At 41.4% G+C, this 24,953-nt stretch overlaps 1 protein-coding gene across 1 annotated transcript; it reads right to left on the minus strand.

Moving 5' to 3' along the window:
• Positions 1–286: 286 nt before the first annotated feature.
• Positions 287–24,423, minus strand: LOC121437505 (P2R1A-PPP2R2A-interacting phosphatase regulator 1-like). The gene is made up of 6 exons (XM_041637370.1): positions 24,393–24,423; positions 19,770–19,977; positions 13,744–13,822; positions 13,650–13,652; positions 3,943–3,996; positions 287–361 (listed from the first exon to the last, which is right to left on the minus strand). The coding sequence occupies exons 1-6, from the start codon at positions 24,421–24,423 to the stop codon at positions 287–289; spliced, it is 450 nt and encodes a 149-aa protein (XP_041493304.1).
• Positions 24,424–24,953: the final 530 nt, after the last annotated feature.

Raw genomic sequence — 24,953 nt, forward strand, 5'->3', positions numbered from 1 at the left:
CTACAGTTTGGGGTCAGAAACTATTTCAGCCTCTCTTTCAGATAATGACATTATTTTTATGGGTACAACCATACAATGTTTCTTTTGAAGGATCATTTTGCAATTGTTGTGCATATGTGTGGACCTGAGTGAGTTTCTGTGCATCACATATGTACAGGAACCCGCAGGGGTCAGTCAGAAGGGGGTGGCAGATCTGCTGCCACTGGGGTTACAGGAGGTTGTGAACTGTCATGTGGATGCTGTTGACACAACACTATATTAGTGAAAATAGAAATTTTCTACAAAATTAAACTGTGAATACTGTACCATAGTTAGACTTGTTTCCCAATTCTGAGTTATCTGCATTGCAGTATGCATCTCCCTGCAGAAGAAAAGAAATTATTAGTGTTGTAGTCAGCCCATCTGAAGGAGAAGATACAACCGCACATACAGATGATCAAAATAGTAACTCAAAGTATGACACTCACCGTTCATGCATTGCTTCTCTGCTTGCTATATCCATCCTTTCTTCCTGGAAGGTAAGGAAATAAGAATAAACCAAGGGCCCAACTCCTACTGTTGTACAAGATTTCATTTAGTCAAATTTCACTAAGATGTACTTCATTGCTATTCACTAGGCTATGGAAGAGCGCCATTACTTCATTATAAACAAATCTCTCTGTAATGGCTGGTTCTCTACTCTGTTATCCTACAAATTATCACAACAGTGGTCCATTCCTTCTGCATTACAACATATCAAATGCACAGAAACTGACTGGATGAGAAACTGTACCTGTCAGGAGCCAGAAGATTCACAAGTCCTTGCTTTTCTCTGCTAGTAGTACTATGATGGCCTTAGTCTATAGCACACCAAATGTCTATCAGTATGGATTTAAGTAAATGATAGTAGTTAAAGATGATTTGGATCAAACCAATGAAGTTCAAAATATGTATTATAGGGGTGGTGACATGGCTTGGTGGTAAAGGTGCTTGCCATCAATCATGATGACCTGGTTCTATTCTATTCTATTCTATTCTATTCTTTTCTTTTCTTTTCTTTTCTTTTCTTTTCTTTTCTTTTCCACATGATGGAAAGGGGAGAACCACTGTAGTTAGTTGGGTTTATTTTTTATTCATTTGGCTCTTTTAGGGGGACCCACCACCCAGCTCCCAAATAAATACATACAGAGGCTTATTCTTTCTTATAAATGCCTGGCCTTAGATTGGCTTCTTCATAGCCAGCTTTGCTTAACTTAAATTATCCCATCTACCTTTTGCCTCTCGACATTTATATTTCTCTATTTCTGTGTATCTTTTCTTTCACTCTTACTCCATTGCTTGCTGTGTAGCTGTGTGGCTGGCCGCTGGTGTTCTCCTCCTTTTCTTGCTCCTCAATCTTCTCCTCGCAGACTTCTCCTCCTACTTCTCCTCTCTGCCTGCCAGCCCCAACTATCCTTTCTCCTGCCTTGCTTTGCATTTAGCTCTTTATTGGACAAATCAGGTGTTTTAGACAGGCAAAATAACACAACGTCACCGAGTTAAACAAATGCAACATAAAAGAATGCAACACGTCTTTGCATCATTAAACAAACGTTCCACAGCATAAACAAATGGATCAATTCCAAACTAATATTTCTTAGCAAATCCGCTCCCCCAAATTGTCCTCTGACATCCACACTTGCACCTTGGAATACTCCCATCACATGAGCACACACTAAATCAATCAATCAATAAATAAAATATAATAAAAATTTAAAGCATGCATTACATAAGTGATGAAATGGATTGTTTATATAAGATAGGCACTTAGAATATTTATCAAAGAAATAACAAGTATTAGTGAAAATCTGGAGAAACTATAATCTTTAGATATTGCTCTTGATAATAAAAATGGTTCAGAATCTGTAGAAAAGTCCCCAAAGAGATGAAAATAAGGACTCAGACACTTTTATACCAACATTCATAACAGCACCACTCACAAGAGGTAAACAATCTCATCAGGCGGACAGGGGGAAAATGTGCTATGTCCACACAAAAGAATGTTGTTCAGCTCTCTATAAAAATGAAGGTATGAGTTCGATATATAGTTCAGTGGTAAAGTGCTTGCTTAGCATGTACAAGGGCCTGGGTTCAACTACCAGTACTCTAAAACAATTAAATATATTCTTCAGCATGAATGAATCTTGAAAACATTATGCTAAGTAGAAAAGGCCAGTATAAATATTATATATTATTTGGTTTATATGCAGTACCTAGAATAGTCAAAATTCATAGAGCCATAAAATAGAATGGAACTTACAGGATGGGGCTGGGGTGATTGTGGTTATTGTTTAAATGGATACATAGTTTCTATTGCGCATGACAAGACAGTCCTAGAAACAGAAACAATTGTCTAACGTTGTGAATGTCCTTAATACCATTAACTGTACTCTTAAAAATGGTTGAAATGGAGCAAGGGTACAGTTTGGTGGCAGAGTGTTTGCCTACTATGTGTGAGGCCCTGTAGTACCAGCTGAGATACCAGGGAAGCTGAGGCAGGTAGATCACTCAAGCTGGGGAGTTCAAGACCAGCCTAGGCAGCACAGTGAGGACTGGTTTCAAAACAACAAAATTCTACAAACCTCTGATTCTTTTGCCTATTTTGGCGACCCTTTTTCTTCTACTGGGTTGCCTCATCCAGCCTTGATATGAGGGTTTGTGCCCAGTCGTATTGTAACTTGCTATGTCATGCTTGGTTGATATCCCTGGCAGGCCCGCTCTTTTCTGAAGAAAAATGGAGGAGGAGGAGTAGATCTGGGGAGGAGGGAAGTTCGGGGAGAAGGTCCAGGAGTAGTGGAGGGAGGGGAAACTATAATATTTATATATGAGAGAAAAATAAATACAAAAAACTAATCCTACAAAGAAATCTTGGACAGAAGATAATACTAGTCATGTACATTTGAAGTAAATATTACAGAAATGATGAAATATTATAAATAGGAATTTGTATTTACTATCACTACTGAGCTTTTATTAATGATGCTTAAGAATTTCTAAAAATACCATTTCCTTTTTATCACATCCTTTAGCATTTTTTCTTTTTGTGGTGGAGGGTGACATATTGAGACAAAATTTCCTGTAGGTCAGGCTAGCCTCGAACTCCTGATCTTCTTGCCACCAGCTTCTAAGCATTGGGATTCCAGGCATACACCACCATGGTCACTGTAATTTTGTGTCTTTAGTTTGGTTAGGTCAAGGATTCATACAGTGTGCTAGTACAGTGGCGTATACTTGAAATGTATAAATAAACATGGCTTTCTATGTACTTTGTAGGCACGTATACTCACAAGTTTTATTGATGTTGTGTGTGGTTAAAAAAGCTAAAGGGTCCAGGTATATCACTCTATGGTAGAGTGTATGTTTAGCATTCACAAAAACCTGGGTTTAAACTAAACAGCAAATAAATAAAGAAAGAAATTTAAAGATAACGGTCTGTAATGTGGACACTAAATGTCTCATGTAACTCAAGGTGGCCCTGAACTCAACACATAGCTGATGATAACCTTGAATTCCTTATCTGCCTTCTTCTGTCTTCCAAGCCCTGAGATTCCTGGCCTGTGGTACCACATCTGGCAGCTTACCTGTTTTGCTTTAGGAAAGCACTCTTGAATTAAAATTTTTCATTACATGTGACTGTTTTAAGAATTACAGAAACAGCAATTCTGATAAGAATGATGATGATGATAGAGGGGCGGGGAAGGTGGTTCATTAGGCAATGACGCCTGCCTCCAAGCCCAATGACAGACCTTTTTGTTTGCCAGGACCTACACAGAGGAAGGAGAGAGCTGGGTTCTACATGTTGTCATCTGAAAGCCACACACATGTCACGGCACATTCATATATACATCCAGAAATAATTAAATAAATCCAATACAAATCATTCCATTTCTAATGAGCAGCTGTTAAGTTTTAAAATCCTCTTACTTGTTTGATTTGGAAAATTCGGTTGGCAGATGTACGAGTGCGGGAAGGCAGAAACTGAAAATTAAAATATAACAGTCAAGCTTGCTTTAATGTTTCCGATTAATAATTCAAAATATGAAGTTAATGTTAATAAATACTTATTGAGTGCCTAATGTACAGTAGCAAGGGCATTTGTTAACTTCAAAACTGAAAAAAAATGAAAATTGGATCTTGACTAAAGCATTGTGCTATTCAGAAGTCTATATGTGTCAAAATGAAACAGTTGCTAACAGAAGAAACACGAGACAAAACAGCAATAACATTTTTGTGTACTTTGAAATGAATCTGTTTTTTTTTTTTTTGGTTGGCCCTCATACCCCTCATATAGCTGAGCCCCTCCACTTCTGAGTGCTGGGATTTCAGGGTACACGACTGCACCCAGCACCACTGCCAGCTTTTCTTTCCTGAGACACTAGGGATCAATGTCATCTCAGTTCTCTTGCTGATTTTAACCAAGCACTAAAGCTTAGGAAGGGGTGTTACCAGAACAAAAAACACTCACACCGTTATTAAACCAGCAGCTAAGCTGCGATGCATTCAAAGGAAACATGAACAGAATAATTTCATCAAATATCCTAGAATCTTGCTGGCAAAGAGAAATTTTCATAGCATGGGTTGGCTTAAGAGCAAACACTTTCAAGTAGTTTCCAAAATTGTAGCCTTCGTTGCTAAGGTACTTGTTGCCTAGGTCCTTTCTCTTTTTCAGAACTGCTCTCTCTCTCTCTCTCTCCTTTTTTTTTGTCTTGTCTCAAAGCTTAGGAAAACCCATGAATGAGGAGAATGAAAGAACAAGGGAATTAAAGGCTAAGTACAGACACAAAACTTAAAATTCCCCTCAGAATGTATCTCTTCTATCTGTAGCCTGCTTGTTTCCTGAAATGCTTGGTAGTGAATGTATCTTTAACTAACTCACAGTCTATTTTGGTTTTGTTTTTTTTTTTCAGTGCTGGGGAATCAAACCTAAGGTCTTGGGTAAGACAGGCATGTGGTCCACCACTGGGCTACCTACTCAGCTTCATTATATACTAAGATCCCAGTAAGTGGAGCATTTCAAAACTATCTAACGAGTACCTATTGTGTGCTACAGCACTTTGCTAGAAGCCAAGAATCCAGAGGTACACCTAGTTAGAAAAACCCCACACCGGAGGTCTCCACAGGCCTCACAGAGTAGATAGGAATTCTTGTTTTTAAAATTATCTTATTATTGTTATGTGCATGAGTGTGTGGCCTGTATGCATATAAGTATCCAACACATGTAAGTCTGGTGCCCTGGAAGGTTAGAAGAGAGCTTTGGCTGTGCTGGGACTGGGGCTACAGATGGCTGTGAGCCTCCATAAGGGTATTGGGAAATGAATCCAAGTCCTCTTCAAGACAAGCAAGTGCTCTTAACCACTGAGCCAACTCAACAGCCTGAGGTAGGAATTCTTTTTTAAAAAAATTATTCATTTGACATACCAATCACAGTTCGCCCTCCCTTCCCCGCTCCCTCTCCTCCCCACTTCCCCCCAACCCATCCTTATCCACTCCTCAGAAAGAGAGTGGGGAAGTCAACAAAGCCTGGCACTTTCAGCTGAGACAGGACCAAGCCCCGCCTCCCCTCATCAAGGCTGAGCAAGGCATCCCACCATGGAAAATGGGCTTCAAAAAGCCATCTCTGCCCTGTGGGAAGTCCAAGGACCACCCACATCCATCCAGTTCTAGTAAGGTGAGCATCCAAACTGCCTAGGCTCCTACAAAGCCAGTACGTGCAGTAGGATCAGAAACCCATTGCCATTGTTCTTGAGTTCTCAGTAGTCCTCATTGATTGGGGGAGGGGGAGGGAAATGGGAGGCGGTGGCGGGGAAGAGACAGAAATCTTTAATAAATAAATAAATAAATTAAATAAATAAAATAAAAAAGCCATCTCATACACTAGGGATAGATCCTGGTCCCACTGCCAGGGGTCACACAGATTGGGGACTGCTCTAACTGTCATCATAGAACCTTCATCCTAGAGCCTTTATCTGATGGAGGCAGATATAGAGCTCCACAGCCAACCATCAGGCCCAGGTACAGTATTCCAATCAAAGAGAGGGAAGAGGAATAATTTGAGCATGGGCACTCAAGATCAAGACAGGGAAACCCACAGAGACAGCTGACCCGAGCTACTGGGAGCTCAGGGACTCCAGACTGACCTCTGGGGATCCTGCATGGGACTGAACTAGGCCCTCTGCGTTTAGGCTGTAGTTTTATAGCCTGGTCTGTTTGTGGGAGCCCTAGCAGTGGGACCAGGATCTATCCCTAGTGCATGAGGGAGGAATTCTTTTCTTTCTTTCTTTTTCCTTTTTTTTTTGAGACAGGGTTTAGCTTTGGAGCCTGTCCTGGAACTAGCTCTTGTAGACCAGGCTGGCCTTGAACTCACAGAAATCCTCCTGCCTCCACCTCTCCGGTGCTGGGATTAAAGGCATGTGCCACCACTGCCTGACTGAGGTAGGAATTCTTAATGTGTACAGAAGGTATTCCAATGAATAAGACAGAGGCATGTTCCAGGCACAGAGAAGCTCAAGGTGTTGAAAACTTACTGGGAAGAAGTAGCAGGAAATAAAATTGGTGAGAAGTGACTGGAACTGGACTTTACACTTTGATCTTAATAGAAAGCAAAGTATAGGTTTCTCTACACTCTTAAATCTGAAAGGTCTTTTAAACAAGCAAGCTATGTCTGCTTCAAAAGGTTAAAAAAAATAGCAGCAATATGTAGGAAAATTCAGTAGCACAGACACAGAGAGCAACAATTAATAAATGGGACCTCCGGAAGCTAAGAAGCTTCTGTAAAGCAAAGGGCACGGTCAACAAGACAAAATAGCAGCCTACAGGATGGGAAAAGATCTTCACCAAGCCCATATCAGACAGAGGTCTGATCTCCAAAATATACAAAGAACTCAAGTAACTTGAAATCAAAACAACAAAGAATCCAATAAAAAAAATGGGGTATACACCTAAAGAGAGAACTCTCAACAGAGGAATTTAAAATGACTGAAAGACACTTAAGGAAATGCTCAACATCCTTAGTCACCAGAGAAATGCAAATCAAAACAACTCTGAGGTTCCATCTTACACCTGTAAAAGGACCAAGATCAAAAACACTGAACTTATGCTGGAGAGGTTGTGGGTGAAAGGGAACACTCCTGCATTGCTGGTGGGAGTGCAAACTGGTACAAGCACTTTGGAAACCAGTATGGCAATTTTTCAGAAAATTAGGAAACAATCTACCTCAAGGGAAGTAAGTGGAAGGGGCTAGAGTGTGTGCTAGCTAAATCTGGTTCCCAAGAAGTATATTCACTGAAGAAATTAAGAAGAAAGGCTGGGATTGATGTTTCTTTTTTTTTTCCAAAAAGCACAGCTATGTATAGTGGCCTATGAATCTCAGCACGCTAGAAGTTGAGGCAAGATCCTGAGTTTGAGTTCAGCCTACATTACATATAGGTAAGAGAGATAGATAGGGGACAAATTTAATGTGTATGGATATTAAAATTTGTAAAAATTAATTTTGATATGTTCTAGTTTTACTATTTTTAACCCATTTCCTATTGCAGTTGCTACAGATAGAAATGCTGAGACTATCCTGAAGGAAGAGTTGTAGGCTATGTTTAGAGATTGCTCTGCCTGGTTCCAGAAATGACTCAAGGAAGCTTATATTAGTACTTAACAGGAATTAATGTGGGCTGCAGACAGAGCACAGAACGGTGCCAGGAATGAGATGATCCACTTGCTACTAAGGGAGCATAAACTGATTTGGAGCCTGTGATGCCCAATGTGCAAAGCTACTGTCCCATCAGACAGCTCTGAGGGTTGTACAGTTAAAACTTTTGTGCCCACTGCTAGCACATGCCTGAAACTCCAGCACTTGGCAGAAGACCTCAAGTTTGAAGAAAGCCTGGGCCACACAGATAAAAGGAAAAAAGAGGAAAGAAAAGAAGGGAGGAAGGAAGGAGGAAAAGGAAAGAAAAGAAAGTGAGTAGGTCAATTAGGAAAACCGACACACTCTTTAAGGCATTTTACTAAAGGTTTGCTATTCTGTGAAACCAAGAGTTCTAAATCTATGCCCAAAGTTTGAAGATCTTTACAAAAGGGCCAGTCACATAGCAGAGCTATGCTTTCTCTGAGGATATTTAAAATTACTGAAGTGGAGGCAGAAGAACCACAAGTTGGAAGCCAGCTTCTCCTATATAGTGAGAATCTATGAAAACTGAAAGAATAGTGGTTGTGAGGTGCTGGGAAGAGGTGGGTAATAAAACTTTATTGTTCATACTTTGTTAAAAAAATTTTAAATACTATCAAAATGTACAAAGTAGAAACCAAATTTGTCCTAAATTTGCATGTTCCAGAGATAACTGCTAACAGTTTGATAAACACATACGATCATGTAAATGTCTTGAACCCTGGGTCTAATTGTTTTGGGACACAGATTATTAGAGAAGCTACTGAGAAGAGGAGAGTGCAGACATGGAAGGAATTTGGGTCTCTGATGACATCACCAACCACTGAATTAACCAATCCTGGAACCTCCTCTGTTACTTGACTTCTTATCATCTAAGTCTCTTCTAACTGGATTTTGTTGCTTCTGTCTACCATATTGTAATTCATGGTGTCATTCTCCTGGATAACAGCATTTCTGTACTAATGTAAGCACATACTTACATATGGCTTGCATTAATAATGAAGTGATACTTGGACACAATAAAAACATATGCCTAGTGCTGTCATAGCAAGTTAAATCAATAAACCTTGAGATACCCATCATTAAGTAAATTAAATGACCTCAGTTCTTTGCAACTGGACTAGTTCTGTAAGATGATTTATTTAAAATACACATTGTATTAGCCTGAAGCTTATGGAAATTGAAGAGTCTATAATTTCGATGGAATTGCATTAAATGCTAGGTACACGGTTATTGTCTATACATACTACCAGTACTAGAAACCTCTTGGGGCCAGAAAAAGGGTTCAGTTGGTAATGTTTCTTATGCAAGTATGAGGACCTGAGTTCAGATCCACAGCGTGTAGATAAAAGCCAGGTATTATGGCATGCGCCTGTAATCCCAGAGCTGGGAAGACCAGGAAGATCCCCGCAACCTGCTGGTCAGGCAATCTAACTGAATTGGGGAGCTCCAGGTTCAGTGAGAGACCCTGTCTCAAAGAAACAGAGGGAAGAAAGATCGAGAAAGACACCTGACATTAAACTTCATTCATGCACACTTACACACGCACCTACACATACAGCCTTATAAACACACACGAACAAAACATCAAATATTTACTGATCATTCAGTATATGCACGTGCTATACTAAATGCTTTATAATGATAGATATGATTATCAAAAGAAGCCTATCATGTCAATGTTATCATATTCTCATCCTACAGATGATGCAGTTATGGCACAGAAAAGGTAATTTGGCACCAAACAACTGAGCTGAGCTTATACGTATAGTGTTATTTATTAGTGTCCTTGCATTTCCATCCTTCTTCAACAGAAACTGATCTGCCTTAGTTTTATTTCACTCTTTTTTCCAATGAAATTGCTTTTACAATTGAACCCAGGTCCTCTGCAAAGCAACAGATACTCCTAACCACTGAGCCATCTCTCCAGGCCCGTCATCAGCCTTTTGCCACAGTTATTGGAGCAGAGATCTCCCACTGAATACTCTTGCATATACCTTTGCCTTCTTCTAATCTACTTTTGACTCTAAAGGCAAGGTAATTAAAAAAAACCTTTTAATGTATGTTATTTTTGAGATAGACTGTCATGTAACCCCAGATTGGCATTGAACTTGCTGACCTTGTAGCTGAGGATGACTTTGAACTTCTGATCTTTCTGCTTCCACCTCCTGAGCTTTGGAATTGCAGGTATAAAGCATCCTATCCAGTTTATGTAGTACTGAGGATCAAACCCAGGGATTTTTGTACATGCTACAGGCAAGCACTCTATGAATTGCTGCATCCTCAGCTCATGAAAACAGGGTGATCTTTAAAGATCTTATTTTTATTTTTAATTAAGTGTATATGTATGTTTGTACATATAAGTGCATTTCTCCCTTGGAGGTCAGAAGAAGACGTCAGACCTCTAGAAACAGGAGTTGTACCGAGAACAAGGATGGGTGCTGGGAACTCCAATCTTCTTAAAGAACAGCAAGTGTTCTTACCCTCTGAGCTTTATCTCTCCAGCCCCAGGGTAAATTTTTTTTTGAGACAAGGTTTCTCTCTGCTGTCCATGCTGTCCTGAAACTTACTTTGAAGATCAGCATGGCCTTGAACTCAGAGAAGTGCCTGCCCCCGCCTCCCGAGTGCTGGGATTAAGGGCATGTACCCCAAAGACCCAAAGAGATTTCTTTCTTTCTTCTTTTCTTTTCTTTCTTTCTTTTGTTTTGTTTTGTTTTGTTTTGCAAGACAGGGTTTCTCTGTGAAACAGTCCTGCCTGTCCTGGAACTCACTCTGTAGGCCAGGCCATCCTGGAACCACCCGCTTCTGCCTCCCAACTACTGGGATTAAAGGCACCAGGCCCAAAGTGATTTTTCAAAACTGAAAACTTGTTAATAGCAACCACTGCCTTAGAACTCTTTAGTGACTTCTCATTGAGCATAAAATAAGACACAGAATCTTTGGTATGACCTGAATGCAACAAAAAGGTCCTGTATTGTTGCATTGTTGGTTGGTTGGTTGGTTGGTTGGTTGGTTGGTTGGTTGGTAGGTTGGTTGGTTGGTTGGTTGGTTTTATGTTTTTAAGACAAAATCTTACAGTGTAGTTTAGTCTGGCCTTGCTCTAGAGCCCAGTCTGCCCTTAAACTCCCAATCTCCCTACTTTGACTTCCCAAGAGCTGGAATTACAGGTATGTGCCTCCACCACACCTCAGTCTATTAGATCCTGCACTAGTGTACTGGTCACATGACTTCCCAAGAGCTGGAATTACAGGCATGTGCTACCGCAGCTCAGTCTATTAGATCCTTTACTAGTCTACTGGTCACATGACTTCCCACCTTTATACTGCAAGCTACCTTTCAAATAAGCGCATACTTTATTTTCTCCACATTCTATTTCTTTTTTTCTCCCAGCTCATCAAATATGCTATTTTCTTTTTTGAATTTAAAATATTTTATGTTTTTGAAATTAAAGTGTAATTACATTGTTTTCCTCTTCCCCTCCCTCTCTCCAACCCTTCCCATGCACTCCCATGCTCTCTCTCAAATTCATGGTCTCTATTTCTTTAATGATTGCTTATTTATTAATTTACTATTTGTGTGGGAGTATGTGTATGCCATTGCACATGAGTCAAAGGAAACTTTCAGGAGCCAGTTCTGCCCTTCCTCTATACATGTTCTAGGAACTGAACTCTCAGTCAGACACTGGAGGCAAGGAAAGTAGGGGAGTAGAGTGGGAACAGAGTAGGAAGGGAGGGAAGGGAGGAGAATGAAAGGAGGTAGGAGGGAAGAAGGAGGGTGAGGGGACAGGAAGTAGTGGGAGGAAGAGAGGAAGGGGAAGAGGGAAGGAAAGCAAAGGAGGTAGAGAGGAAGGAGAGGGAAAGGGTGTGGTTAGGAAAGGGAAAGGAAGAGGAATTAAGGAGAAAAGGGGGAGTGAAAAAAGATGATGGGGAGGAGAGAGGGAGAGGAGAAGGAGAGGGTGGGATAGAGTGGGAACGAGAGAGGAAAAGAGGGTGAGGAGAAAATGGGAGGATGGAGAAGAAGAGAAAAAGGATGGAGAAGGAGAGGAAAAGGAATGGAAAGGAGAAGAATGGAAAGGGTAGGGAAAAGGAGGGGAGGAGGGGAGAAAGGAGAGGGTGGGGCTAAAGAAGAGAGGGAGAGGGGAAGGGCTTGAAGAAGTAGGAGAGAGGGGAGGAGGATATAGGAAGAAGAGGGAAATGAGAGGGGGAGAGGGATCAGGTGACTGAGAGGGGAGTGGGAGGGTCAGGAAAGGTGGGAGGCAGGAGGGGAGAAGAGTGGGAAACAGAATAGGAGAGAAAGGGAAAAGGAAAGGGGAAAGAAGAGCGGGAGGGAGAAGGTATCGAGGAGGAGGAGGAGGGAATGGAGGAGGGGGGAGGAGGAGGTGAGGTGGAAGAAAAGGGGGAGGGGATGAGGAATGGGGCAGAAAGAGAGGAGGGAGAAAGAAGGAGAGAGATGGGAAAGGGAAGAGGGAAGGAAGACAGAGGAGGAAAGGGGAGTGGGAGAAAGGAGAGGGGAGGTGGAAGAGAGAATGGGGAAGAGGTTAGGGAGAGGGAAGAATGAGGGGAAGGAGATATGAGAGAATGAAGAAGGATGAAAAGGGGGAGGTTGTAGAAGATAGGGGAGGGGAGAAGAATTGGGGAGTTGGGAAGGGGTGGAGAAGGGGAGAGGAAGGAGGGGAGGAGGATGGAGAGACAGGAGAGGGAGGAGCAGGGAGGAGGAGTAGAGGAAGGAGGGGAAAGAGGAGAGGAAGGGGAAGAGGGGAGGTTGACGAGTAGGCTAGAAAGGGAGGGAGAGCGAGAGGAAGAAAAGTGAGTGGGGATGAGAAGGGGAGGATGGGAAGTGGGGAGAAGGAGAGGATGTAAGGAAGAGAATCTGAGGGAGCTAGAGCTGGAAGAAATGAGCAGTGGTAAGAGGAGAAGAGGGGTAGGAAAGAGGAGGGAACAAGAAAAAGGAGGTAAGGGAAGAGGGGGTGTGGAGGGAAGAAGTGGAGGAAGAGGAGGCACTGGGGAGGGAAGGTGAGTTAGGGGTCTAGGAGAAGGAAAGAAGGATCAAAATATATAGCTTCCCAATGTTTTATGAGGCTAGCATTACCCAGATCCTCAAGCCAGTAAAAATATCACAAGACAACTGTAGACTAACACCAAAAGATTTATCCCAGGAATCTGAAGGTGATTCAACATAAGAAAATCTGCATAATACACTCTATTAATAGAACAAAAGGGAAGAACACACAATTATTTCAAATGATACAGAAAAAGTACTACAACAATTCAAACAGGTAGGAGTAGATGGGAGCCTCCTTAGCATGACAAAGGCCCCTCATAGATTAGTCAATGGTGGGAGCCTTGAAAAGCCGCCCACCCTTCCAGCAGCAAGACAAAGGCGTGTGCTTGTTGAAACTAGAGAGGTGGTGATTCAAACACGGTCTGAAAGCCTAGTGCTGCTCAGAGCATCCTTAAAATAGTTCATTGAATGTTGTGTGAGCAACAATTTACATCACCTAAAAATTTTTCTTATGATGAATCATTTATTCTTTTGACTTACTGACCTATAGGACTCTTTTCTATTTTCCTAGCTTTAATTAGCAGAAAAGGAGCTTATAATTTAGAGATTGCCTGGTAACACTATGAATAGGAAATTCTAACTATGATTCCAGATGAATACGTGAGATAAACATTTAACTAAAAGGGGCTGCAAACTACTTTTAGGAAAGCCTGAGAAGGGAATGGAAACTCGATGACTTTACATATGAGAACCTAACTTCGTCTTCAATTCATCAGGGATTTAAAAGCTAATTCGGTTGCAGCTGCAGCAAAGTAATCAGAACAGCACTGGGTGTGTTTGTTTTCTGTTGGCAATGTTTAGAGAAGCTGTTTCCCAAAGCCAGGACTTTCTAGAAATGCACATTCTCAGGCTCCTTCCCAGACCTTGTGAGTCAGAAACCCTGAGAAGAGAGACCTAGCCGTGTTTTAACAAGCTCTCCGTGCTCCACACTCAAGTCTGAGGGCCACCAGAGGAGAAGAAGAAGCACATCTCCCGCAGGGATGGCCCAGGAAGCGTTTTCTTACCAAAGCATGGCGATTCAGAAATGGTGAGCTGTTCCTTCTCATTCTTAAGTTGTCCACTTGGAATCCCTGTGAGTTATCACTAAGACAAAAGAAAACATGTGGCTTATAAAATCCATTACCAACTTTTCAAAGAAATACAACTTATGGTTAAAGAGGAACACTGTGAGCTCAAATGGTGGAGACATCTGTGTGGATGTTTACACACACACACACACGGAGAGAGACAGAGAGAGACAGACAGACAGACAGAGAGAGACAGAGAGAGGCAGAGACAGAGACAGAGACAGACAGGGAAAGACAGGGAGAGACAGAGATGCTTACTCATCCAAGCTTAAACAAGTTGCATTGTAAGGTAAGAAATTCTCAGATACGCCATTTTACCCCTAAGTGTTCTCCTGAAAATAAGCATAATTTTCTGTAACCTTGGAAATACACCGCTTTTTTGTGTAAACCTGTAACTTATTTAATTTTAGGGTCGGAGCTATAATGTACAAGCACAAATTCTCAATGGCTGAACTGTTACATAAAGAACCACAACCAACAGCAGGGCTCAAAGAAACAGATGTCGGCAGGTCAGCATTGCCCTGCCCTGTTAAAATGGTTTTGAATTCATTGTGTACTCTAAAGAGGTTTCACATCTTTAAAAAAAAAATCAAACTCAGTATTTCCAGCTTCAGTTAAAAATTTGCAAGTTTGTGCAACACTGGACCAGATTCCCACACCACAAACAAGGGCAGCCAACCACCGCGCACTAAAAATGGCAACTGTGTTCCCAGCTTGACAGTTGTCTACATAGGCGCTCTCAGTCCTAGTCACCTTATCACCCAGAAGAAGCCATCTTTTACTTTTTATGTTTCTTTTTATCATAACTTCTCAGTTTAACTCCCAAGAAGTCACAAAAAGAATACAAAACGATTCCCGTGTGTCATTTATTCAGCTCTCTCTACCGACTCGAAGAAATCATCTTTAGCCAGGAGTGGTGGTACATGCCTATAATCCCAGCACTTGGGAAACCAAGGCAGGAGAACCAGGAATTCATTGCCAGTCTTAGCTACAGAGTGAATTTGAGGCTAGCCCCTAGGCTATATGAAACCTTGTCTCTCTCTCTCTCTCAAAAAGAAATATTTCTACTAACACCTTCTTGCTGCTTATATCCAATCAAGCACCAGTCATTTAGGCTGTACCCCCTACACTCTATTTTCTGTCCATCTTCTTCTTTTTAGGATCGTTGCCAAAAACCACTTCAAAGCATTTTTCCTTATACACAAACTGCACAATAGTCTCTTTGGCCTCCTCACCTCTGTTCTTTCCTTATTTCAAGCTATTTAGCAGACTGCCGGGGTCACCTTCCTAAAGAACAGCTTGCTCTCTAGCTCACAATTTTCAGAGGCTATTATCTGCCACATTCAGGGCGTTATTATGACATTCAAAGCCCTCCGCAGTCTGGCTACAGACTTTTGGGTTTCAGGGACTAGGAAAATTTTAGAACGAAATCTAGACACAAACATAGCTTCTCTGGTTTTCTTTTGTCCAGTATAGCACAGTGAAGTGGGCAGAGTTCACAGCAACCTAGCCTGTACTTTAGAGCCAGACAAGAGGGGAACTTACGGGCTACAGACACAAAGCCGGTGAGAGTTGGAAACATTGCTACTCTTATGTGATCGGTATACATTACATACATATATTGAAATATACAGAGTGACAAATATAAGTATTGGTGTTAATCTGAACTTTATAAAACTATAAGGAAATTGGATTAGCAACCACCTTAATTGGATTATTAAACATCATACATATGTATTGAATGAGATTGCTGTACCCCACAATTATGTAAATTAATAGTTCATTTTAAATACTATTGTTGACCACTATCATTAATTTTATCTATTATTTTACTGTGATGGTGGGGAGTGGAGCCAGTGCCCAGTATGTCGTAGCTCGACCATTGAACTATATTCTCAGCCCTCTTTTGACTCACTGTTACCTATGTCGGTCTGAATTCCATCTCACAGCTTAGGTAGGTCATGAACTTGAAATTTTCCTGCGTCAGTCTTCTACGTAGCTAAGAATATAGGCCACCAGGCCCATTGGATATTTTACTCGTGAAAGGGATGCATGTTATGTGAGGGACAAAGAACCCTAGAGTACAAAACAGTCCTGCCCGGGAAGGAATAATTAGCAACTGCCTTATAGATTTAAGTATGTTGAAGTTTCAACTAAAAATAGATTAGTGGGAGGAAAAGACCTTTGCTTAAGATCAACAGATCATTAGAGGAGCAGGCAAACATTTAAAGCCAGCGCTACACACAGATTTGACCGTTCAGCTGTCTGTATAAACCTACGCTTGTCTATTTCCAGGCTTATTCCGTATACTTGAAATGTTACCTAAGCTCTTCATTCCTATATTTTCTTTGCCTCCTTTAATTTTGGTTTGTTTCAGGTAGGGTCCTATGAAGTTGAGGCCTGTCTCCACCTCTTTGTGTAGCCAAGGTTGACTTTGAACCCCTGATTCTCCTGCATTCACCTCCCAAGTTTCGGAGTGCTAAGATTATAGTTTGCATAATACCCAGCTGACTTCTCCTTCCTCCTCCTCTTTCTGTACTTGTGTGCATTCCCATTCTCTCTCTCTCTCTCTCTCTCTCTCTCTCTCTCTCTCTCTCCCCCACATACACCACATACACACGTGTGTGTTGATCTTTAAAAACAGTCTCTCACTATGTAACCAAAGCTGGCCTTGAGCTCACTGAACTCTGGAACTCCACTTCCAGAATGCTAGGAATACAGGCATGGGCCACCGCACGTAGCTGTCCTCTAACTTGGAACAAAGCAGAGGCAATATAACTGGATCATGTTCATATGTCCCATATCAAATGTCAGTATACAACTTATCTAAGCAACAGTAGATCTGTGTTAATTATTCCTGAAAAAACACCTTAGTGGGATGAGTACTATTCTTCTAGGTTAGTAAGAATTCAGTAAACTAGATAGTGGATAAACCTTGAAAGCACCACACAGTAAATATTAAGGCTTTGGGGACGTAAAATTTCTGTTGTTACTTCTCTTCTATGTCACTGTAGAATGAAGCCAGAGGGCTGTAGAGGGGGAAGCCATTGGCAGGGAGTCCAAAATACTTAATATTTAAAGGTTTTATTTTGTTTGTGTGAGTAGGGCCTCACTATATTGACCTGGCTGACATCAAAATTGCTACGTAGTCCAGGCTGGTCTTGAACTCACAGCAACTCTTTTGACTGATCCTGCTACATCCTGTGATTACAGGAAGATGGCATCTGGTTAAGCAAAGGTTTCTGTATATGTTTGTCTGTGTGTGGTGATGGGGATCGATCCCAAAGTCCCATACATGCTAGGGAAACAGTTTACTAGAGAGTTACACCCCTATCTCAATTTCTAATCATTTAAAGAAAGGCCAGAGGAAAAAACAATTAAAACCTACAGAGCTAGTTCCAGGACAGGCTCTAAAGCTACAGAGAAACCCTGTCTCAAAAAAAAGCCTACTTTATTTTTAAATATAGTATTAAAAACTACCTTAAATATAGTGAAGTGCTTAGTCTTACTGCAACTTGATATGCCATGTTTTGTTAATTTGATACTCATGGGAGACATGCCCTTTCCTGAACAGAAAGGAAGGAGTGGATTGGGGGATGGGAACAGAAGGGATGGGGGAGGGACTGGGAGGAGAGGTGGAATGGGAAACTGTAACTGGGTTATAAATTAATTTAAAAAACTATCTTAAATATAATATTTATATTATATACTTTGAATGTAGTATTGACGCTAGGTGTGGTAGCACCTGCCTCTAATCACAACACTTAGGAGGTGGAGGCAAGAGATTACCAGTTGGAACACAGCCTGTTCCATAAGACTCTGTCAAAGGTTTTGACATTAGCTATTAAGCTAATGAACTGGAGACTGTGAGTATAAAGAACTCATGATGATCCTTCAGTCCCAGTCTTCAGGGGCCAGGATTATGAGCATGAACCACCACACTCAGCTGTCCACACCTTTGACATAACACGGGAATCACGTGTGACATGCCTGAAGTCAGAGACCTGCCTATGTGAGGGCTTGTTTTCGTTTATAGCATATTGAGTGAGTTAGGGTGCAGTCAGAGACTTGCTCAGAAGGGAGAATTGGTCTAAAGTATGATTACACTGACCCTTAATCAAATTCATTCCCCTCTCGTATTCCCAGTTCATATGTGCCATGCTCCCTTACTCAGGCCTCAAATTCCTAGTGTCCTTCTGCTTTCCAGACTATGCATAGCAGTGAACGACTATCTACAGCTTGCCAAACACATGTTTGTCAAGTGATTTTCTCATTTCGCATCAAATTCTATGTGTAGAAAAGTCCATTCTCTTGCAGCCTTACTTGCAGAAGGAAATTTCCTAAATGTGAACTCTTCAAAACAGTATTACTGTCAAGGCTGAGGCTATGGTTCACTGGTATTGAGCTTTCCTAGTATGCTCGAGGTTCTAGGTTCAATTCCTGAGAATCTCAAAACAAACAAATCAAAATACCCTGTTGTGCTTTATGTGCATCATGTATTAGTAAAAGTGCCAATGTCAAAAGTTTTGATGAGGTGAAATGATGAGATCCAGGTTCAGTGAGAGGCCCTGCTTCAAAAGGGTGGAGTGAATAGAGGAAGATACCAACACTGACACGCCAAAGAATGATAGATATGCTATTTCTCCAGAGTCTCCTTTTTGTTCACAGGACTAAAGGGTTTTATTTAATATTAATATGCAATTAGAGATAAACTTCATAGCTCAAGGTCTTAATGCATAAAGTAACATTTATACAGAAAATTGAAAGTTTATGGTAATTTATCTGGGAGGCACAAAAGAAACAAAGCTTACCATGTAAGCTAGTCTAGCTGGCTGGCTAACAAGTCCCTGCAAGCTCCCTGTCTGTGGACCCCAACTGCTAAAGTTGCAGGTCTTTACTGCCGTGCCTGGCTTTAATTGTGGACTCTGGGGATCTGAACTCCGAACTTCATGCTTGCATGTCAAGCAATGTACCCACCGAACTACCTTTCCAGCCCCTAGAGAACGGCCCCACTGGCTCTTATGTGTGAACACTAGGTCCCCAGTGGGTGGGATTGTTTGGGGAGAATTAAGAGGTGTGGCTTTGTTGAAAGAGGTGTGCTACTGGGGGCGGGGATACAGTTTTGAAGTTTCAAGACTGAAGTCATTCCCAGTATGTCTCTTTCATTCTGCTTTCTGGTTGTGTCTCAAGATGTGAGCTCTCAGCTCTGCTCCAGTGACATGCTTGCCTGCCTGCAATGATCCCAAACTCTAAGCCTCTGAAACCATCAGCTCCAAATTAAATGTTTCTTTTTTAAGTTTCCTTGGTCATGGTGCTTTTTTCACAGCAATAAGAAATAAGTAAGACAACCACCTATATATTACTTATCTGCCCATATATTATATGTATACCTGTGCTTTGCACAAAAAAAAGTAAAATATACATCTCAACCAATTATTTCCTCTTTTATGGCTAGGGATATTACCCACTGAGCGTGCATAAACAAGATATATCTCCAAATGTATTTGCTTGACAACTATTTCCATCTTCAGTGTGCAGGAGATAAAGGCCAAACAAAGGGGAAGAAGACAGCTGAGAAAGTGAAAAGGCAATAAAACACATCTGGAGGCACAGGTGGAGGGATGTTCAGCTTCTTCAAAGGAGTGGCTAAGAGAAAAAGTGAAATTACAAAAATGTCATGTTCCACACCAACTGGTGGCGCTAGCTGGGTCCAGGCAGTCCTGTCAGAAGAGAATGTTCAGGTTCAGGTATGTGTTAAGCTGAGATGGGATAGGGTGGGGTGAATGCTGTCCATCGGTTTGGCTCATCCACTCCTTCTTCTCCACTAGGCTGAGGTGGAGTCTAGACACCAGAAATATGGAAGATGCCTATAAAACCTTGATAAATAAAAACAAGGAAATTCTACCAGGTGTCATTTTGTCCAACACCCCCTTTTTGCCATCAGGTATGTCTACCCTGCTCACCCGAATCCATTGATCAATGGGATACTGCTGGATCTTCTAAAGAGGCTGGCATCTATAGTGGTGGGATCTGGTGGCAGGCCTAAATCCACTTCCATTTTCTCCTTTGCCACATCAGTGTTGAGGACAAAGCCACTACTTAGTTGGAAATTTTGAAGGGTGTCTGGCTCTTGTTGATTTAAGAACACATCGCTGTCTTGGTCCATAGATACTGTAAGGAGAAATGCAAATGGGGGAAGGGGAGAGAAGAGTGGCGGGAGCCCTTAGATGAGCAGAGGCACTCAGCTTTAAGCCCTAATGTCCCTAACACTTGTGAACATAAACCTGGGCAGGACTGGCCTCAAACCTTCTAGTCCCCACTTGGACCCCTAATTGCTGATGCAAACGGCTCAGTGAATTCTCCTCTCTTATTTTTCTAATCCATGGCAACAAGGAACTGTCAAAACAAAAACTATAGATTAACCATCCTGAGAAAACAAGGGCAGTTACACCTCCACCAGCTTCTTTTGTCCAGTCAAACAATGCACAGTAACTATGCAAGCAATTAGCATCCTTTATGACTCCAGCCAGACTCAGGAGCAGCAGTGGCGTGCATGTGCCATACAGGAACAGCCTTCCCATGGCTCTCCTTTCCCCTGTGCTCACCAGGAAGGGTGCTGTGCTAAAGGGTATTTATCTGCTCCTATGCTGACTGTGCCATTCAGGAAAGAAGCGAAAGGAGTCAGTTATTTAGGAAGACTTTGCCTTCTGCCCTATATTTCAGTTTTCCCGGGACGGGCCTGTCTTCTTTTATGACTAAAAGCAACAAGCTTGCTTAAAGGCATGTATGTTTCCTATAACAGCAGTCAAACTACACCCTTGTAACTGAAAAACACAACGAAAGTTCGAATGGGGTAGGTGGGAAGAGCAAAACGCTGTGTTTATGATTTTGGCTTTGATAAATCACTTTCACAACTGAAGCAAATGTACAGATAAAACATCATTTTCAACTTTTTTATGATAATCCTATATGAATATTTACAATGCATTGAATCTGACTGTTAGTCCAAGTCCTCAGCTGATGTACAGACATAACAGTAAAGTTTATTTTTTAAAGCAAGCATCTCAGAATACATCCAAATCAATGTTTCTGCTATTGGTAGTATTGGTGCTTATACTCCTTTTAACGTCGATTCTACTTTACCTCTGCTTCCGCAGCTCACAACACATAACTTCTCATTTAGAATTTTTTAGTACCATTTAATGAGCCCTCCTCAGGGCTAAAACCTTAACTTCATGCTAATAATATTGGGGGTTTTGTTTGTTTGTTAGTTTTTTTTTTATTTATGAGACAAGGTCTCGTGCTGTAGCCCAAGCTTACCTGGGACTTACCCTGTAGCACAGGCTAGCCTTGATCTTGTAGCAATCCAACTACCTTAGCCTCTTGAATGTTTAGCAGCATGAGCCACCATGCCCTCATTTGATTTTGTGTTTGCCTGTGTGTGCTTTTGTGTGTGTGGAGGGGTAAGGAGTACTGGGGATTGGACCTAGAGCATGGTGCATGCTGGGCAAATGCGTCACTGCCTGGCTATAACTTCAGCATGTTAGTAATAGTGTAAAGCTACAATTTTAGGAAACATATAGAACTGGCAGAAAAATGTAAATGAACCTAGTGAAATGGGATTTTTAAAATTAAAATAGCTCTAATATTCAAATATCACTTTGGAGTTTACAAAATGTTTTCACATGTCTCAATTGGCTCAATCAACAGCCTTGTTCAGCTCATCAGTGGTGAGCTTAAACTAATGGAATTGTCTTGAGATAGTTTGTGAAAAGTTATGACATGTAAGATCATAATCACTTATTTTTCATTCATTCTGGGAATAGAAGAAGAAAAACTTGATTATGCTGCCAGAATTAAATTATCTAAATCCCAGACATGAGGATGATTTGGAGTCTCCATTCCTGATGTAAGACAGGTTAATAATAGCTCCCATTTATTGGGCACTTATGTGCCTGGTAGTATTCTAATCACTTTAAATATGTGATCACATTTAAAGCTTACAATAATTCTGTGAGGTAGGCACCATCACAATGCCCTGATTTCAAAGGAAAGAACCGAAGCCCAGAGGGGTTATTCAAATTCCAACTACTAAGTGGCAAAGAGAAGATTCCTCAGCCTTTCTGGTTTGGTAAAAACATAATAGAAGAGGCACTTCTGAATGCTTGTCTGAACCCTATTTCTATACTCATAAACACTCACTACCTATTTATTAAATTACTATACGAATACATGCAAATTTAAATAACCTCTATATGGTAGTTTGAATGTCATTGGCCCCATAAGCCCATAGGGAGTGACACTATTAGGAGATGTGGTTTTGTTGGAGTAGGTGTGATCTTGTTGGAGAAAGTGTGTCACTGTGGGGGTGGGCTTTGAGGTCTCAGATATAGTCATGCCATGCCCAGTGCCTCAGTTCAGCTCCTGTTGCCTTCTGATCAAGATATAACCCGCATCATGTCTGCCTGCACGCTGTCATGCTCCCCATCATAATGAGTATGGACTGAACCTCTGAAACTGGAAGCAAGCCACCACAATTACATGTTTTCCTGATGAGTTGCTGTGCTCATTCATGGTATCTCTTCGCAGCAACAGAAACCCTAACTAAGATACTATATTTCATAGTCATCTCATAAAATATATACATCACTACTATTTTACAGTACCTAGAGATCTCAAAAGATTAATGATACATAACTTGGTACCAGTAGAATCCAGTTTACCACCCATAATCTGAAAGGCATTGTTACAATTCCCTGGGTATGTGGAAAGTGTATAAAATATGGCTGCTAAGGTGATGAGAGCGAGCGCAAGAAAAGGGTAGTGCTTAAACACAGAAGAGAGGACAGCGTGGCCAAAACCATGGAGTGCGCCAGGGGACAAAAGGCTCTCGCCTGCATCTTAATTTTCATGTAATACACTAATATTCTTGGGGGTGATTTGTTTATGTTCTTGTCTTTTCTTTTGAGACAGAGTTTCTCTGTGCAGCAGCTCCTGTAGACCAGGCTGGCCTCGAACTCAGAGAGATCCTCCTGCCTCTGCCTCTCAAGTGCTGGGATTAAAGGTATGTACCACCACTGCCCCAGGGGAGTGATATGTTTTAATGACTGCATTTTTAATAAATAGATTAAGTTTCATACACCCAAGCATTTTAGATCACTTTTAAAAAATCTAAATGCAATGAAAATATGCCATCGAAATGCAATAACTAAGAAATAAGAATAGTATAATGACAAGAAAAGAGAATTGGGGACTGTTTATAGAAAAAGGGTGGCACACATCAAAGGAAGGCTTGAGTGAAACCGTGTTTCTCAGACATGAAAGGACAGTTATACTCATGAGGTCACAGCAACTGAGACTGCCTGCACAGAGCAAGCCAGTCAACATTCCAGCGTGGAGGAAGGAGGGCCTCACCAACTCCCACCCCTTACTGAAGAGCTACTGACAATTCATGGCTGCTGACTGAGGGAGAATCCGTGTTCTTTAGCAGTGTGGTCCCTGGCAGAATAACCATGCTTTAATGGCTGGCCTCTCACCCGTATGAAGAGGGAGGGGCAGTACTAACTGGACTCAGTGGGTTATAAAAAATAAGATGCTTTGATGTTGGGAGGGGCCCAGGGGGTGAGATAGTCTTGGGAAGAGCTAAGGAGAGGGGTAGTGTATGAGTATAATCAAAATACATTGTACATATCTATGAAATTCTCAAATGATTAATCAAGAACATTATACTTAAAATATAAACTGAAAAGGGTGGCACAGAAATATGAAATGACTAACCATATAAGATGGCAATGATTCTATTACTCAAAGAGGGGGACTTCTCTTTCACAAGAGAAGATTTACATCCCAGAAAATGAAAATCTTTAAAGACATAGACAAGACTCAGTACATCTACAAGTGAGAATATCAAAAGGATCAAGTACTGTAGTGATATTTCATTTGTATGTTAATAAATAAAACTTGGTGAAGATCAGAATGCAGAACAGCCACACTAGCCAGCCATAGAGGCCAGGTGGTGGTGGCACACACCTTTAATCCCAGAACCCACATTAGTTAGCCGTAGAGGCCAGGCGGTGGTGGCACACACCTTTAATCCCAGCAGCTACATCAATTAGCTATAGAGGCCAGGCGGTGGTGGCACACACCTTTAATCCCAGAACCCACATTAGTTAGCCGTAGAGGCCAGGCGGTGGTGGTGCACACCTTTAAGCCCAGCAGCTACATCAATTAGCTATAGAGGCCAGGCGGTGGTGGCACACACCTTTAATCCCAGAACCCACATTAGTTAGCCGTAGAGGCCAGGCTGTGGTGGTGCACACCTTTAAGCCCAGCACTAGAGCGGAATATAAAGTGGGGTGAGACAGGAACTCACTCTCAGACTGAAGACTTCAAAGAGGTAAGAGCTCTCCAGCGGCTTGGCTGCTCTGCTTTTTTCATCTTCAGCTTGAACCTCAATATCTGTCTCTGGGTTTTATTATTCATGACAAAATACTACAAAGCCAGAGGAATTCTATATACTATAATGGCAAACATGGCATCCAAAGAGAGTTTCTTACTTCTTTATAGCTATACATTAATACACTCACCGTCAGTGTCTTCTCTTCCACCACAGGCCATGCTCTCAGAACAATGGTTTGCTTGGACCTTTAGCTTAAAACTTATACTATCTTCTGCTTTGTCCCAGTCTGCTGCCTACCTGCCAGTGGCCTCATCTGAAAAAGGTGTCCCACAGGCATGTCATAATCAGACATGCCATAATCATAACCTTATTTGGTAGGTAGCCACAGCAACCTTAAAGTTACAGTTGAACCTTTAGTTCCCATAAGAGCAAGTCAAAGGGAAGTTAAATCCCTGGCCATAAACCACAAATAACCCAAACATCTTAAAAGAGTCACATGGAAGGCACCAAAATCTAGGTAGACAACAATGATGTGAAGGAAACTGTAGATGGGGGCTATAGAGAAGACTCAGTAGTTAAAAGTCTGTACTGCTCCCAAGTTCAGCTCCTGACACTCAGCTCACAACTATCGAGACCTGAGGTAACAGATATCTCTGGCCTGCTTAGATATGTGAACACACACACACACACACACACACACACACACAATAAATATATAAATAAATCTCAAACATTACAAGCTCTTGCC

Source organism: Microtus oregoni, unplaced genomic scaffold (assembly GCF_018167655.1).
Source record: "Microtus oregoni isolate MIOR12 unplaced genomic scaffold, Mior012 000052F_ref0000163, whole genome shotgun sequence".
In the NCBI taxonomy this organism is placed as follows: Eukaryota; Metazoa; Chordata; class Mammalia; order Rodentia; family Cricetidae; genus Microtus; species Microtus oregoni.

Excerpts from the sequence above, each read along its gene's own strand:
- LOC121437505 (XM_041637370.1), bottom strand. The coding sequence starts at position 24,423 with ATGGCCTGTGGTGGAAGAGAAGACACTGACG. Across the intron at positions 19,978-24,392 it reads TGGAAGAGAAGACACTGACG|TATCTATGGACCAAGACAGC; the intron begins GTGAGTGTATTA and ends TTCTCCTTACAG. Across the intron at positions 362-3,942 it reads GAATTTTCCAAATCAAACAA|GGAGATGCATACTGCAATGC; the intron begins GTAAGAGGATTT and ends TTTCTTCTGCAG.